This window comes from Erinaceus europaeus, chromosome 2 (genome assembly GCF_950295315.1).
Source record: "Erinaceus europaeus chromosome 2, mEriEur2.1, whole genome shotgun sequence".
NCBI lineage: Eukaryota > Metazoa > Chordata > Mammalia > Eulipotyphla > Erinaceidae > Erinaceus > Erinaceus europaeus.
This window is the reverse complement of record NC_080163.1, coordinates 59,637,797-59,655,231: the sequence shown is the minus strand read 5'-3', so window position 1 is coordinate 59,655,231 and position 17,435 is coordinate 59,637,797. Positions and strand designations below refer to the sequence as shown.

General features: G+C 39.3%; 1 protein-coding gene across 8 annotated transcripts in view; it reads left to right on the top strand.

Annotated features, from left to right (window-relative positions):
* PSD3 (pleckstrin and Sec7 domain containing 3) overlaps positions 1 to 17,435 on the top strand; it is a 551,235-nt gene that overhangs the window by 270,820 nt on the left and 262,980 nt on the right. Inside the window, exon 1 of one of the 8 annotated variants that reach the window (XM_060181492.1) lies at positions 10,734 to 10,801. The exons of 6 other annotated variants lie outside the window; for them this stretch is intronic. In XM_060181492.1, the coding sequence (XP_060037475.1) occupies positions 10,758 to 10,801 (44 nt within the window). In that variant the 5' untranslated portion in view covers positions 10,734 to 10,757. Of the gene's footprint in view, positions 1 to 10,733; positions 10,926 to 17,435 lie in introns of those variants that run through there. One more of the 8 variants, XM_060181523.1, reaches the window with a different exon arrangement.

The following is a 17,435-nucleotide window of genomic DNA, read 5'->3' as shown; positions in this document are numbered from 1 at the left end:
GGCCCGTCTGTGGAGGATGAATATCTGTAGTACTCCTGCGTCTTCCAGGGACACAAGTGCTAGGAGGGAGAGCACTGTACTGAGAGTATTCAGACTTAGGAGGTCTGACTCTAATTCTACCAATATGAGTTCTTAGCTTCTTTGCGAAGCCTTCCTTTACTCATCTGGATAAGGAAATTAAGTGCAGTAATGAACAAGGTGTTTATTTATTTTTACTGGATAGAGGCAGAGAGAAATTGAGAAGGAGGGGGAGATAGAGAGGCAGAGAGACACCTGTAGCCCTGCTTCACCACTCATGAAGCTTTCCCCCTGCAGGTGGGGACCAGGGGCTTGAACCTGGGTCCTTGCACACTGTAATGTGTGTACTTAACCAGGTGCACCATCACCTGTTCCCAATGAACAAGGTGTTTACAACTCCAAAAAATTCTTTAATCTGATTGTGAATATTATGTGAATTCCACTAGTTCTTTGTGACCACTTATGAGCTTCTGTACAAACTGAAAACAAAAGCAGAAGCAAGCAAAGAAATAAAATCAGCAAAAAGACTGAGGAACTAGACAGACCAAAATTGAACAACAGTGTTCATAGTTTGTGTGCTGAAGAGGTAAAGAGGGGGTGTATCTCTTGCTGTCTTTCCTAGTCAGTCTACTCAGTTTGATATTGTGCATCATTTTTCACAGAAACAACATCTACTGCTTAGTCCCAGATGCACCTATTCTAGGAATGTGAGCACACAGACAGAAGTTGGAGTGAGTGATGGTGGTTGTGCCATCTCCACCTCTTTTCACAGAGAGCGCACTCACTTATATCTCACGAAAACTGAAGTGTGAGCTCAGAAGCTGAAATGAAACCAGAATATATGAGGGAGAGTTTATGTGATGCTCTTTTAATTCTTACTCATGCGGTGTTGTAAGTCTGCTTGTTGTAAGTCTTACATTTAGGGGAGAACATCAACTGTCTCTGGAATTAGAGTATTGAGTTTTACTGAAAAGTAATGAACATATATTTTGTTGTGCATTTAAGTTACATAACATGATGGTTAGCTTTTACATATATTGTGAAATGACTTCCCCGACCAATTCAACTAACACCCATCCTCTCGTATAAACAGGGGAAAAGAGGAAAATAGTTTTTCCCCTTGTGATGTTAACTCTTTGAGTTCATACTCTTAGCAACTTTCCTTTAGGTCACACAGCAGTATTAGCTATAAGTATCATATGATATGCAACACTCCCTCTACTTATTGATCTGATAACTGGAGTTTGTGCCTTTTGGTCAGTTACTCCATTTTAATTTTGCTTTAGATTTCACATGTGAGTTCACACAGCCCTTCCCTTTTCCTATTTGGCTGATTTTACTTTATGTATCGTCATCAAGGTCTATTTATGTTACAAGTGCTGGGATTTTTGATAACTGAATCATATTTAACTTCATATGTATATATATATACATATATATATATGTAGTGTGTACACACACTCTATTCTCTGCCTTCCTCCACATCGTTATCCATTGATGGACACATACTTGCTTTCAAACAAAGGTTATTAGAAATAATACTACAGAGAACATGGATAAGCAGATATTTTTTTGAGTTAGATGTGTGTGTGTGTGTGTGTGTGTGTGTGTGTGTGTGTGTATGTATTTCCTTTGGCTATCTCCCCAGAAGTGTAATAGCTGATCATATATTAATTTTCCTTTTAGTTCCTTAAGGATTATTCAGTTTTCTATAGTGTCTGTACGCAATTTACATTCCCAGTAACAGTGTATAAATGCCCCTCCCCCCTCTATCCTTGTTACCAGTTGATAACTCTTATCTTCTTGTTAGTCCTTCGAACAGGCATGAGATGATATCTCACTGTGATTTGATTTGTGTTTCCTTGGTGACTAATGATGTTGAGCATCTTTTCATATACCTGTTGGCCATTTATATATTTTCATTGGAGACGCTTCACCTGGGGCTTTTACATGAATTCTCTAAGTCAAGGAATGCCACATACTCATTTATGAGTTGATCTCTTTCATAAAAAGAGGGAGTTGGGCTAGGCAATATTAGGATTTTTTTTTCCATACAGTTGAAATACCAGAGCCCTCTGAATCTGTTTATTGTCAAGACCATGACAAGAGTAGCAGTGAGGGAGAAGGGATGACAGTGGTTGAGTTTTGTTGATGCCTGTATGGAGCCTGGGATCTCCTTGAAAGCAGAAATTGCCTTCTAATTAGCATCAGGACTAAGTCTGGCTTACCACAGTGTTTTAAAATTGATGTCCCTTTTGGTTGGTGTGCTGATCTTGGCATTTATTTACTAAGACACCAGGGGCACAACTTCTCAGAAACATCACTGCCTTCCCAGTCTGTGTCTCTTCCATAGTGGTGACAGAAGTTTTGACTTGTCATTCCCTTCAGAAGGGAAGTGTCTCTTGCAGTAGGTTGTAGATTTTTTTTTCCCTGTTACTCTCCCTCTTTTTTTTTTTTCCTTCAAGAAAATCCTCGAGGATGTTCCTTGTTGAAAGGCCCCATAAAATGACTGTTGGCGCTTGATTGAGAGGACTCATGAGTGGTGCTCTTAATTCTGGAGTGAGGTCTAACAGTGGTCATCAGTGTTTCTCCAGGGAATTATCAGCTCTGCTTTCTTGATGATGACAGTGCCAAGCAAAACATCTGCGATCTGATTGATAAGATCCAGCACATGCTTTGGATGGCTTACTGAGATTATTTTCTGGTCATGAGATTGGAAAGTCTTTTCCTATCCTTACTTACTTTTATATCACAGAACAACTTCAGACTGAGCAAATTGCCTTGAATTTAAATTATATTCTCATAAGACCTAGTGACCTTAGTAATGACCCAGAAGAGAAAGGGTGGGTAGGAGAGAGGTGGGTAGGAGAGAGGTGAAAGAGGCTATTTATATCATGAAAGATGTAATCGGACCTGTAATGGTGAAATTATATGTAGTATATAAAGGTGCTGATTTATAATGATGAACACCTGAACAACCTATATAGCTTTATGAAATATTATACTTCAACAAAAAGTTAAAAAATAATAAAGCACATGCTATTTCAGTAAAGGATTCACATTTCCCAGGACAGATAATGCTTTTTGTTTAGACTCACAATGTAGATTGAAGTAAAGGGCAAAGGGCATGTGTACTAGTGGTGATGACTACAATTGCATTTTGGTTATCTGTGCTGTCAGGTTTTTTTTTTTTAAATATATATATTGAGTTTATTCATAGGAAATTATTTTGGCTTTTCCTCCTTTCTGATTCTTAGGTCAAGTGACAGTGTGGTTCATTTGATTTTTTTTTTTCTTCTGTGATTTTCTACTTGAAATAGTAATGTAACTCAAGAAACTTCTTTGCCTGTAGGCAGCAGGGAGGAAGAAGTTAGGGGTTCAAGAAGATCCCTCTTACACCCCTTCCCAACACACACACACATAAACAACCACTAACAGGTGTTGATACACACACACCACACACACACACACACACACACACACACACACACACACACACACACACACACGTGTTGGTGTAGTTTCAGCATACTCTAAGCTTGGCAGTAAGAACCTATTTCCTGATATCCTGTCCTGTATCTATGAAGGGATGAATGAGGATGGAGCTGCCACCACAGTCAAGTGCTAACTGTGAGACTGTAGCCAGGACCATGACTCTGGAACAATGCACTGGGCATTGCCAAAGGTCAGTGGTATCTGCTTCAGAAATTAAAGTGTCTTCTGGTTTACATGTGAAATTGTCACCTCATCTTTCTTGTTGATTTGTCTCCCCCATACCCCACCTCCTATCTTGGGACAAACTTATTTTCAGATTCATTTTTCATTTTATTTCAACAACAAGTTTTTTTTTTTTTAGGAAATCTTGGCTGGATTGTGAACTCATAGGACATGCTTTGAGTGATCCATGTCTGTGCATTCTTAGATTGGAGTGCAAAACTTTTCCCACCAATTTGGAATGAACTGGTCATTGTAACCCATTTTCTATGGAATGGTTGTTTCGGATCCCAGCCCTGTGTTGACATCATCACTTTCTTTATATGCAAAGTAAAGGCTCTGCAGACCAGATTATTCTGGAATTTGATGGCTCTGTTTTTCTCCTGATTAAAACCTTCTGTATCAAAGGATCCCTGCTAGTGAACACTTTGCCTTATAAGTTATTGTTTTTGTACTTCCAACTTTAATACTAATCTTATTTTTCCCTGAAAAAGCAATCCATTCTATTTAAGGTGAAGGCAGGGCTGTGGCATGTAATTGCAAACACATGCCATGTGTTCTATTTTGATTTCGCTAGTTTCAGAGTATCTTTTCAGTGGGAATGATTCAATCTCATTGTGACTTGAGTTCAAAATTACAGGAGAGTAAAGATATATATATATATATATATATATATATATATATATATATATATATTGAGTAGAAAGAGGCTTATTATTATAGTTAGCTAAATACACATTAAGTCATTGATATAGAATGGTCCTGAATTGGTAAAAGGAAAGTAGTAGATCCTCAAGAAGTTATTGATAATTTTCAAATTTCTGATGGGAAGTTTGTGTGTATCTACATCAATATATTTTTTAAAAGCTAATTCTCTTTTTTTAAAAAAATTATCTTATTGGATAGAGACAGCCAGAAATTGAGAAGGTAGGAGAAAGTGGAGAGAGAGAGAGAGAGAAAGAGAGAGAGAGAGAGAACTGTAGCACTGCTTCATCACTCACAAAGCTTTCCCTCCTGCAGAGAGAGAGAGAGAAAGAGAGAGAGAGAGAGAGAACTGTAGCACTGCTTCATCACTCACAAAGCTTTCCCTCCTGCAGGTGGGGACTGAGGGCTTGAACCCAAGTTCTTGCAATATCTCATATCTTGTAAGATATGAGCTCAACCAGGTGCACCAACACCACCCCCTTCTCAATATTTTTGTATATGAATAAGAATAATAGAGAAAAGAGCAGCTTATAAAAAATTCAATTTTCCTAAGAATACTTAAGGAAGTTAGGGCAGGGATTTTTTAAAAAAAAATTTATTTTCACTATATAATATATTTGTATCTGAATCAGTCTTGTGTGTTTTCTGTGGGAAAGTGCAGCTATTGGGTATTTATAGACCATTTATATGATTTGAAAAGTACTAATGCAAGCCTACCATGAACACACTTAGCTGACCCTCCTCCCTCCCTTTTTTTCTTAGCCAGAACTCTAAGCAATGTTTAGAACTGTGTGTAGGGTTGTGAACCTACTTCTTTCTTCTTTTTTTTTTTTAAATATTTATTTATTCCTTTTTGTTGCTCTTGTTGTTTTATTGTTGTAGTTATTATTGTTGTTGATGATGTTGTCGTTGACAGAGAGAAATTGAGAGAGGAGGGGAAGACAGAGAGGGAGAGAAAAGACACCTGCAGACCTGCTTCACCGTCTGTGAAGTGACTCCCCTGCAGGTGGGGAGGTGGGGCTCAAACCAGGATCCTTATGCTGGTTCTTGCGCTTTGCGCCACATGTGCTTAATCCACTGTGCTACCGCCCGACTCCCATGAACCTACTTCTTAACAGGAGTCTTGACTTCGTAGCTCCACCTAGTTATTTCCTGACAGTATTACTTTGGGAAAAAAACTTCTGTTCTTTGTAAGATTATAGCTTGTAGTAGGCTGTAGCACTACCTACTTTCTACAGGTGTTAGCAGAATACTTGAGAAATGTTGATGAAGTTTAACAGCACCCTCAACTAATGTTTAGAAAATGTCATGGTAATATCATCCAATTCCTAGATTTTGAATAAGCCTTTTTTCACCTTGCTTTTCATAAAGTCTCTAGTAAACTCAGTTTACTTGTAGAGGAAAATGGCATGTTCATATTTTCCCACTTCCCTTCTGTCCTTTGCACTTCTTTGTGTGCCTTTTGCTGGGAGGTGCTAATGAAAATTCAGGATTGAAATTGAATCTCAAAGTCATTTCTAGAAAAAAGGAAAAATAACTACAAATCCTAGAATAAGGAGTTCACTTTATTCTCAAAGTGAGAAAAAAGTTCCTACCACCTCTTCCATGACTTTAATTCTACAAATGAAAATCATAAATTCAAATGTTGTCTGATTTTCTAGCTTAGCTTCTTAGTTATGTTGATTTTAATTCCTCATGATGGAATTTGTCTATTGAGAACAGTAACTTTGAATAATGGGCCTCTAGGACCCTTCTGGTGATGTTTTTAACAGTGACAGTCTTTTTTTATTATTATTATTATTTATTTATTCCCTTTTGTTTCCCTTGTTGTTTTCCTTGTTGTTTTATTGTTGTCATTGTTGTAGGATAGGACAGAGAGAAATGGAGAGAGGAGGGGAAGACAGAGAGGGGGAGAGAAAGGTAGACACCTGCAGACCTGCTTCATCACCTGTGAAGCGACTCCCCTGCAGGTGGGGAGCTGGGGCTCGAACCAGGATCTTACTCTGGTCCTTGCACTTTGCACCACGTGTGCTTAACCCACTGCACTACCACCTGACTCCCCAGAGATAGCCTTCTAACGTGGTGCACTATGGGAGTACATCATAGAAATTGAATACCTACTTGTAAAAGTTAGAATAATAGGAACATTTATGGGTCTCTGCTCAAGAGAAATTCAGGCCTTGCTCTTTCACGTGTTCTGAAAAAAAAAAAAAAGGGACATCAGAGGAAGAGTTCTGTATTGTAACATTGTGCCAGACTTTGTTTAGTCAATGCACTCATTTTCTATATATCTTTACACCTGAGACCTTTTGATGAAGAGCCCTGAATTACTAAATGTTAACTTCAGTTAATATTATCTAACTAACTAATGAAGTTGTTAAGTATTAGTGGCCTGTGAGGTAGCATAGTGGCTAGAAAGATGAAATGACAAACAGGAGGTGCGACGCTTGATCCCTGGTATCACATGTACCAGAGTGATGGTCTGGTTCTCTATCATAAATGAATGAACAAATCTTTAAAACAATGATTATTTAATTCTATATATCCATGGAAACATGAAACTTTTGTGATATCTATTTTCAAAACATTAAAAAATAGTTACATTGCTGTCAGAGACCTCAAAATGTTTTTCTTTTCTACTTAAGCCCCTACTGGTACTATTTTTATGATAGACTACCTCTCAGCAGACGCTACTACACAGAGGAGTTAATAAAGGGCATGTGAATTTTGCCACTGTGTAGTCTTTCCTGAGCTGCTTTGGATTACTGAGAATTTACACACAGATGCTGCAAAGAGTCACCTTAGTTTTGGTCCAGGGAGCTATGGTTGTGGCCTAAATGCTAGCTAGTATGAACCTCACTCAGCAGAGTCTAGTCTAGCTATGTGTCTAGCAGTTGGCTGTATCCAGACATTATCATATCTTGTAATTCCAAGCGTCCTACTGTTGTCCTCTGGGTCTTGAAACAAAATTACTCTGTACTATTTCAAAGGAAAGTGATGGTCAAATAAATCAGCCAGAAGAGTTTAGTGAGCACTACCTTGTGACTAGGGATATCCCGCCACATGATGTTAAGCCACTAGGTCTCATGCTCCAATCATTCCTGAGTAATGGGCTCTAGTGGGAGTGATGACAAAAAAAAAATTAAATTAAAAAATGGGAGTATGGCAGTACCTACCTGATGTCAGTCAGATCTGATGCCCATCTGTTCCTGTGACTAGTTGGTAGAATTTCTTTGCCAACTCTGCCTTTCTCTCTCCTCCACTGGTCTCAAATATTCTGCTTATATATAGAATAGTTTTTGGTGAAACATAAGAGGGAACTAGTGGCCCATTGTGATCTGAATCCATTTGGATATATCTGCTAGTCTCCTATACTGAATCTGTCAGGGTTTCTTTCCTGATATCCATTCATGGCACCAGGTAGTGACACACTTAGCAGAATGGAAATATTTTCATATGCAAGGATGTGGGTTCAAGCCCCTGCAGGGGAAAGCTTCATGAGCAATGAAGTGGTGCTTCAGATCTCTCTTTCTCCCTGTCCTCTCAGTTTCTCTCTCCCTTTATTAACAAAGCCGTGGGAGTGGTGGACTCATTGTACAGGCAACAAACTCCAGCAATAACCCTGGTGGCAATAAAAAGATAATAAGTAAATAAATAGATAATTAAATATTCTTCCTCCCCTGCTCCGTCTGAGACTTCCTGAGAGTGGGCCCTTCTTGTTTGCTTCAGACAGTAGCCTCTTGAAATATTCTAATAGTTTTGACTGTCTTCACCACAGTTGAGCTGAGTCACCCAAACATGACTGGTTGGTACTAGCCAGCTGGGTGCAGCCCACCCACTCACTAGCAGCCTTTGCTTACTCCATTCAAATTGTGCCTGTACTTCCTGTCTACTTCCACAGGAGATGCTGAGAAGCCCTTTCTCCTGAGGGCAAGTAAAGGTGATCCCATCATGCTAGTTTGTTTTAAAATTCTGCATGTGTGTTCATGAACATTTATTTATTTGTCCTTTGTAATACCTGAACTTTGCAAATGTATGATTTGACAGCTCCTGGGCCAACTTATTTATTTATTTTTATATTACAGAATTTCATGTTGACGGGTTTAAATCCATACCATTTGCCACCACCAGAGTTCTGAATCTTCAGTCTCCCCTCTGCAATCCACCACAGTTCCCCTAAAGTTTTAGACATGGGCCAACCATCTTCTCTACAACTATCTGTCCACATTTGTACATAGTTGCCCTTTCTTTTCTTGATTCAACCCTTTCTTTTCCTCTAAGCCACTCAGGATATCATAACTACCTCCATATGCCATCTCCTTTTCCTTCTCCCTCTCTGGGTGCTGATGGAGCTGGACTGCAGAGCCCTCTTATCTTCATCCTATCACTTCTCCCCCCTTCACGGTTATTTATGGGGAGCAGAAAGTAGGAATTCTGGCTTCTGTAGCTGCTTCTTCACTGAACATGAGTGATGACAGGTCGATCCATACCCCCAGCCTGTTTCTATCTTTCCCTAGTGGATCAGAGCTCTGGATATGTGAGGGTCCAGGACACATTGGTGAGGTTGTCTGCCCAGAGAAGTCGGGATGGAGTCATGGTAGCCTCTGTAGCTTGATGTCTGGAAAGTGGCATGACCTAAGTTAAAACAAAATAGTTAATGAAAGGGAACCAAAAAGTAGGATTAGAGCAGATTAGATTAGGGATTTTAGTAAGAAAGCTAGGAAAACCATTTTAGACATGTTCCTGGGGCCTTACAACTATGCTGGTTTTGCTTAAGTTTGGTAGCTAGCCTGAGGTTGGATGGGAATATTGTCTGTTAGAATGCTGTCAAAGTAGAGAAAAGGGCCAGAAAGTTGAGTTAGGACGGGAAGTAGCTCCCATTCTTATTAAAAGAAAATCCTGTGGCTAAAATGTACTGTTTACCTCCATCCACCTGTTCCAGGGCCCATATATATTTATATCTAGTGCCAGAGCTTGTGTAACCTCTAAGTCCTTGTTAGTCTGAGCTTATAGCTCATGGTCACATCTCAGGAACATTGCAGGCTGCACTCATTTCAGGACCAGTCTTTTTCGAGCGGCAGGGAAGGATACCCTCAGCTTCCCTTCGGAGACTAGGACTATACCTTCTGTCATTGCTTTATGCTAAAGCCAAGGTCCTGGGAGGGCCCACAAGACGCTGTTCCCTATGAAAGAGACTAGTGGTAGTGGAGAGAGAGGGACCCTTTAGAGGTCTAGGCTCCTGGGCCAACTTTTTCATTCATTCATTCATTCATTCATTCATTCTTTTTTTTTTTTAATAGTGAGGCAGACAGGGTGGGAGAAAGGGCAATTCAAATCTCTTCCGTATATATTCTATTGTTACAGAATGTTTGACCATGTGCTTGACCACATCTGGCTGCTGTTTCTGAATCTGACAGGTTATAGTGTCATCTCTCTGAGATAGAAGTGATTAGTAACAGTTTACAGTGTGGCAACTGATGGCAGATTACCTGGAGACAATATCTGTCTCTCCATCTTTCAAGGAGACATGCTAAGACGCTATTTTGTAGGGCTATTAGAAAGTTTAAATGTGCTAATGCCTATTAAAGTCTGTGCTTAGAATAGTGGAAGTGCTTGTGCTTAATATACATCTGACTCAGCTTTGCATGGATGCTTTGAATGAAAGTGGAGAGCAGTTAAGTGGAGTTCATTGTAGACCCCACTGAAATGTTCACATGAGCCTTGGCACACCATTGAGTCTTCATTTGGTGTTAGTAAAATAAATACCAACTCCTCCAGGTCATCTTTGGATGGCCAGTGTGTCTGTCACCAGTTGTGTTCTGAGACATTTTGGCTTAGTTCCCTTTTTTTCACTCCCACAGGGATGATTGGAGCATGAGACTTAGCTGCTTAGCGTCATGTGGTGGGATACCCCTAGGCACAAGGTAGTGCTCACTAAACTCTTCTGGCTGATTTATTTGACCATCACTTTCCTTTGAAATACTACAAAGTAATTTTCTTCAAGACCCAGAGGACAAAGGATCAATAGTAGGACACTTAAAAACTCATAAAATAGTTATATTCTACTAAACACAGGCCAACAGTTTGTTCCTCTATGTAATACTGTAAATTACTATGTGGACTTGAGCAGTGTGTAGGAGGAGAGAGGGAAAGGTTCTTACTGGACGATGACACTGCATTGTCTGACTCTGTGAATGATGTGGGTGAGCAAACCACAAAGTATTGCTAAGTAACTACCACATCTGACAGTTCACTGCCATAGGTTGTGTGGGAGGCAGGGAGAGAGAGATGTGTAGAGTTACTTGTGTCATTATTGTGTTATGGGAGAGCTGCTGCCAAGCCCAAGTCCTGCTCTGTGTACTGGGTAAGATACTTAGAAGAAATTCACTGGTTGCTTAGAGCTCAGGGTTGTCTTGAAGTAGGTGATACATGTGCTGAGTGGTGTCTTCTAGAACTCTTGGAACTGTAGAACCTTCATAGGAAACTGGGTGAGTAATCCTGCTCAGATATGCAAGAGTATTCCTACTCTAAGTTATTCTTCTCTGGCCAGCTAGAGTCTGCCATGGCCTTAACTTTTCCATGGCAAACAGAGGCTCCACCTTTAAGGGCTTGGTACTTAGCAGAGAAATTGTACTGCAAGAGAACACAGGGGAATGTACCTTTGGGCAAAGGAAAAGCTTTTTTCTCCGGTAGTTGGCCCTTTTTTTCATAATTCAGAAAATATTTTCCTTTAGTAGTGTAATCAGTGTTGAGAAGTTTACTTTGGATGGTCCAGGAGGTGGTGCAGTGATAAAGCTTTGGCCTCTCAAGCATGAGGTCCCGAGCTTCGTCCCTGGCAGCACATGTGCCAGAGTGATGTCTGGTTTTCTCTCTCTCCTCCTGTATTTCTCATAAATAAATTCTTTAAAAAAGAAAAGAAAAGTGTACTTTGGAGAAATCATGGAAGTAGAGATATCTTTTCTGCCATTTGTTCTTCAGTTTAAATTATGCCAGGAACCTTGACCTAAGCATTCAGAACAGTTGTGAGCTCTTTGGAATGACAGACTCTTTAGTAGGATGCTGGATACTGGACTGTTTCATTTATTTATTTTTCCTAGTTACAAGGAGGAACTGTAGATGAGTACAGGAAATGGTGCTTTGAGCTTATTTCCCTTTTCAGGGACCTCTCCCATCTGTTTGTTTTAAAGTTGTTTTTGAGCTATCTTCTATTTCCATTTGTATGATAAGCCCATTTCCTCTGGGAATTTGCTGTGTATCCAAAGTCTGAGTCAAATTACTGAGGAAAAAAAAATAACTTAGAAAAAAAGTATCAATGTATCCTGGAGCCCCGCTTCCCCAGAGCCCTGCCCCACTAGGGAAAGAGAGAGGCAGGCTGGGAGTATGGATCGAACTGCCAATGCTCATGTTCAGCTGGGAAGCAATTACAGAAACCAGACCTTCCACCTTCTGCATCCTGCAATGACCTTGGGTCCATACTCCTAGAGGGTTAAAGAATAGGAAAACTATCAGGGGAAGGGATGGGATATGGAGTTCTGGTGGTGGGAATTGTGTGGAGATGTACCCCTCTTATCCTATAGTTTTGTCAATGTTTTCTTTTAATAAATAAAAAAAAATTTTTTAAGTATCTTATAAAAAATTTCTGAAATGTAGTTAACTTAGTTTCTAAGCTACCTGGGCCTTATGTTATTTTAAAGAACATTATTATTCTTTAAAATCAAACCTTGATTTGCACATACTTAGAAAAATATAACTGCCTCCATTTAATTTTATCTTTATAGAGGATAGATCACATTTGTTATATAGAACTGCTTAGATTAACTAATCACTTAAGTGCTTATGGATAACAAAAGTGATGAGGAGAGGATAGACATTTCACAGGAAAGAAAGCCATATTCAAGAGTGGTAAGGTCAGCTGGAGAGATGAGACAGAGATGTTCCATTGGTTAGAGTGCTTGCCTACATGGCATGTTCTTTGCTATGTAGAAGACTCAGGTTTAAGTCCTAGCACCACAAAGGATGTGGCATGACACTAACAGAAGCTATAGTATCTTTTTCTCTCCATCTCTGTATTTTTTTCTCTCTACATATGATTAAAATAACAGCTTAAAGTTGTTTTGTATATGCACTAGGCCTTGGATCCTGGGAAAGAAATGGTAAGGCATCACTGGTCTTTAAGTAATTTTTTAATCTTAGTTTTTGTTGATCAGACCATGAAGCTATAACTGCTCTACATGAAATTAAAATAAAAACTCTTGGTATTACTGTCAGGTGGTTGTTTTAGGAACTAAAATCTCTGCTCAGGGATACAAGGTTATTTCAAGTGTGCACTCTGTTGGATGACATGGTGCAATTAAGTAAGTTAAGGCATATGGTTCATTGTATAAATGACAACTTAGAGCCATTGATAATATAGATCGGAGAGCTGTGCTATACAAAACATGCATTTAGAACAGCCCTCTATCATTTCATCCCCACAGCAACTTTTTTTTTAACCCAATAGCTGTCTGCATGATGTATCATACAATGCTTTGAAGATAAAGTGAGTTGTTGTTCTAACTGGAGTTAGAATAGAGTCATTCTTGTTCTTATGTAAGGCAGAGAACTACTTAAAAACCTCAGATCTAAACAGAGTGCTTTTAGAATTTCACCTCTAATTTCATCTCCTATGTACATTTATGGTCTTTGCCAGTCAGTAATAAAACATCAAAAATGTTGACATCTTGATAATTTAAGTGGTTTGACCTGGAAATATCCATTTAATCTTACTAACATGAAAATTCAAGCATCAGAACAGAGAGAAGTATAATCCATTTCTTTTAGTATCCATTCTGATTTTTATTGAACTCACTCTTACTCCTTTTGAGCTGTGTCTATGTACACTTGTGTTTAATTTACTGAGTAGCATCTTGGAGACCATTTATTTATATGGAAACTACTGAGATAGTTTTATGTCTTTTGGTCACTGCTGAATCTTAAGCACTGAGAACAATTCCTGGCATATAGTTAATAGTCAGTGTAAAACAAGTTTTAGAGGTATAGGACAAATATTGATAAAAAGCATGAATTCTTTCAAAGAATAATATTAAGGGTTTGGGGATAGTTCATACAATAGAACATACACCTTACTATATGAGAGAATGGCACCTAGAAAAGCTCAGTGGATGGTGGAATGATGCTGAAATGTCTTCACTGACAGGACCATAGGATAAGAGGGGTACAATTCCCACCACCAGAGCTCTGTAACCGCCCCCCCCCCCAATAGCTTTCCTATTCTTAAACTCCATGGAAGTATGAACCCAGGGTCATTATGGGATGCAGAAGGTGGAAGGTCTGGCTTCTATAATTGCTCCTCCTGCTTCTTCTTCTTCTAGCGTTTGCCCTTCTTCCGTAGCCAGTCAACAGCGTCAGGTTGAGCCTGATGTAAAGTTTCGAGACCTCCTTTGAATCTGGAGAGGTGGCAGTCGTTGACTATGTGGGTCATAGTCTGTCTGTAGCCGCAGGGGCAGTTTGGGTCGTCTCTGGCTCCCCAGCGATGGAACATAGTGGCGCACCGGCCATGGCCTGTTCGATAGCGATTGAGGAGGGCCCAATCATAACGTGCTAGGTCAAAGCCGGGTTGACGCTTGCAGGGGTCTGTGATGAGGTGTTTGTTCTTTACCTCAGCTGACTGCCAACCTTGTTTCCAAGAGTCTGGAACAGAGAAGTTCAGTGTAGGCATAGGGGACCAGATTGGGTGATGAGATGTCAAGCGTTGGACAGGGTGGGCGAAGATATCCGCGTATATTGGCAGGTCCGGTCGAGCGTAGACGTGGGAAATGAACTTAGATGATGCCGCATCCCGACGACTATCTGGTGGGGCGATGTTGCTAACAACTGGCAGCCATGGAACCAGGGTGGAACGGATGGTTCCAGAAATTATCCTCATGGAGGAATATAATTTGGAATTGACCAAGTGGACATGGGGGCTACGGAACCATACTGGGGCACAGTATTCTGCAGTGGAATAGCATAGTGCCAGAGATGATGACCGTAGTGTGGAAGCTCCCCCTGCTGAACATGGGCATTGACAGGTCGATTCATACTCCCAGCCTATTCCTCTCTTTCCCTAATGGGGCAGGGTACTGAGGAAGTGGAGCTCCAGGACACATTGGAGGGGTCATCTGTCCAGGGAAGTCCAGTTGGCATCATGGTAGCATCTGGAACCTGGTGACTGAAAGAGTTAACATATAGAGCCATAAAAATTGTTATTTAATCATGAACCTAAAGACTGGAATATTGCTGATGAAGATTTGGGGTTTCCGTTTTGGAAATAGCCAGTAGGTCTATTCTAGGTACATTCCAAAGGTCTCATGACTCTATTAGCTTTTGCCTGAGCCTGACATCTGATATACAGGTGAATCCAAGTTATTGTCTAGGGATTATGCTACCTTCTTCATGTATTCCTTGATATTCATTTAGGTAATTTTCAACTTTTTGAACATCTGTTTTTTAGTCCTTGCTAATTTCATAGCTAAAAAAGTACTTTAGCTTTATCATTTTGGTAATTTATACATATAAACATTTATTCACATGTTTAATTATGTTGTTTTCATGTATTGCTTGATCATGTCTGTTTTCACACACATTCAGGTTGGACTGGAAACATACAAGGGATACTTTTTTTTGGGTCGAGATAGCATGTACTCTGGTTTATGTCCAAGACCATTAAAAGACCATTCAGATATCCCAGAGACAAAAATTGTCTTCTTTTAGTATTCTCTTTTAGTATTCTCCATTCTTTTAGTTTTCTCCATTCCTGTGTTTCTCCATATCTATCTATCTATCTATCTATCTATCTATCTATCTATCTATCTATGTCTGTATGGTTATGCACACACATTCTATTGCCACTTCTATTGGAATTCTTCCTTTTTTTAAGACTGACTCTTTTTCTTCACTGACTTGACTTGGAACCTCACATTTCATTTGTTACACTCTTACTGGTTGAACCATTGCCTCTAGAAAGGCCTTGTTAAAATGCACATGTACATTCCTTATAAAATAATAATGAGTATTTTTTTATACAGGGAGAGATACCAGATTGTTTCACTCATGTGGAATATGATGAAACAAAGCAAGCTAACAAGTGGAAACTTTTAACTTTGACAACTGAATGGCGACTCCTACAGGGGAAGAGGGTGCGAGGAATAGTAGATTAATGATTGGTGGTGCATATTAACTAGACCATATGTGGTCTGCATGATGTGAGATTATATATATTTAGAGGTGTGCAACTGTACTCTTGAAACTTACATAGTGTTCTAAACCAGTGGTATCTCAACTGAAAAATGTACATGTATTCCTTCCCATTAACATATTATATATATTTCCACCCCATGGGCTTCATCCATAGTGAATTTCTTCTTGCTTTCTTAAATGCATCACACTTTCTTAGTGCTCTCCTCTTCTTACTCCCCAGTCTTAGGATCAGATTCAGTTTTAGTTTCCCCAGGAAGACTGTTTTCTTTAGATGAGGACCTGTGTCCTACTACATATTTTAATGCTCCCTCAGATTTCTTCAAAATAATATGATTTTTTAAAAAATTATTTCACTTTAAAACTGTCAATAAGTTTTCATTTATAACAGTTCTGGACAGTATACGTTGGCTTTATTTGGCTATTGTATAATATATATTGTATATAGTCACTCATGAAATACTTCCTAAATTAATGAGTAAGGGAGTCTAGAGGATCATGTTTGACATTGAGCTCTAATCAGCTTGAGTGAGAAAAGTGCAGGCAGTCACTCTGAATGAAAGCATGGGGAAGTTGAAGAATGAGAGGAGTAGAGCCTATGTAGGAAACGTTTTAGTTTCACCTGGATCTGAACCTGTGTAGAACCGAAGGTTAGGGCTTCCTCCTGTTACCAGATTAAAGGGTTCTGAGGAATTGGAAATGTAATTTCATGCATGGGTGAACTTTGTGCTTTCTTGAATATGAAAGAAAATATAACCCTATACTTTATACTTTTACCCTTTAATTTCTTTGCTCCGTAAGGTTACAGTAGTGCTTTTATAGCATTTAAAAATAGCAAACTAGCTCAAATTTCAGGAACCCCACCTACAATCAAAGCCACTTTTGAAGAGATACTGATTATAAAATGGCAGAAGGAAAAAGACCAAAACAGGACTCTGTATAAAGAAGGGGTATCCGGTGTTCTTTCACTGGCAAAAGAACAAAAGGTTTGCTTCTGTCAGCCTTGATGGTGTACCACTTTATGAAAGTACAACAGTGAGTGAAAAAATATGGAACTGGAAAGATAGCTCCCTTGGGAGGTTGCATACTTTGCCCTCTGTGCAACCCCGGTTCAAGCCTAGCCCCACTGCACTGAGAAGAGCCGCAGTGCTGTAGTGTCTTTCCTTCTCTCCCCCACTCCTCTCTGTCTCTGCCTACATCTCTATCTTTGTCTCTTATGTCATATCTGAAAAAGTCAAGCAGTTGAACCCAGTGACAGCAAGAAAAAAAAAACTAGCTTTTCCAAGTTCAAGTTAGAATAAGCTTATCTTCTAGTTTTAATGTTCTCAGGTTAACTCTGCTACATATTGACAGATCATAAACTATGAACTCACATTATGCATCTAAGTAGGAAGACCAAAATCATTTTGGTTATTACTGTCTATATTTCATTTATCACATTGTCCTCCTGAGAAAATAGATTGTTTGATAGTGTTGATCTGAGGGTTGAACTTGGACTGGTGAAAATAGTGGTTGACGAGTTAGGAAGTTAACTGCCTTCACACTGTGCCTACCCCCCTTGTGCAACTTTCACATTTATAATCTATGTATATTATTAAACTAAGAGTTTTAAATGACCCAATTTGAGTATCTGCCCCTGAAGGAAAGACATTGATTTTAAATCTAGATCCCAAATATAATGTTTGCATTGGAAGTGATTAGAATTAGAAAATGAAGCAGAGAAAAAACATACCCAATGACTGAGATGACTTCATGTGAGATTA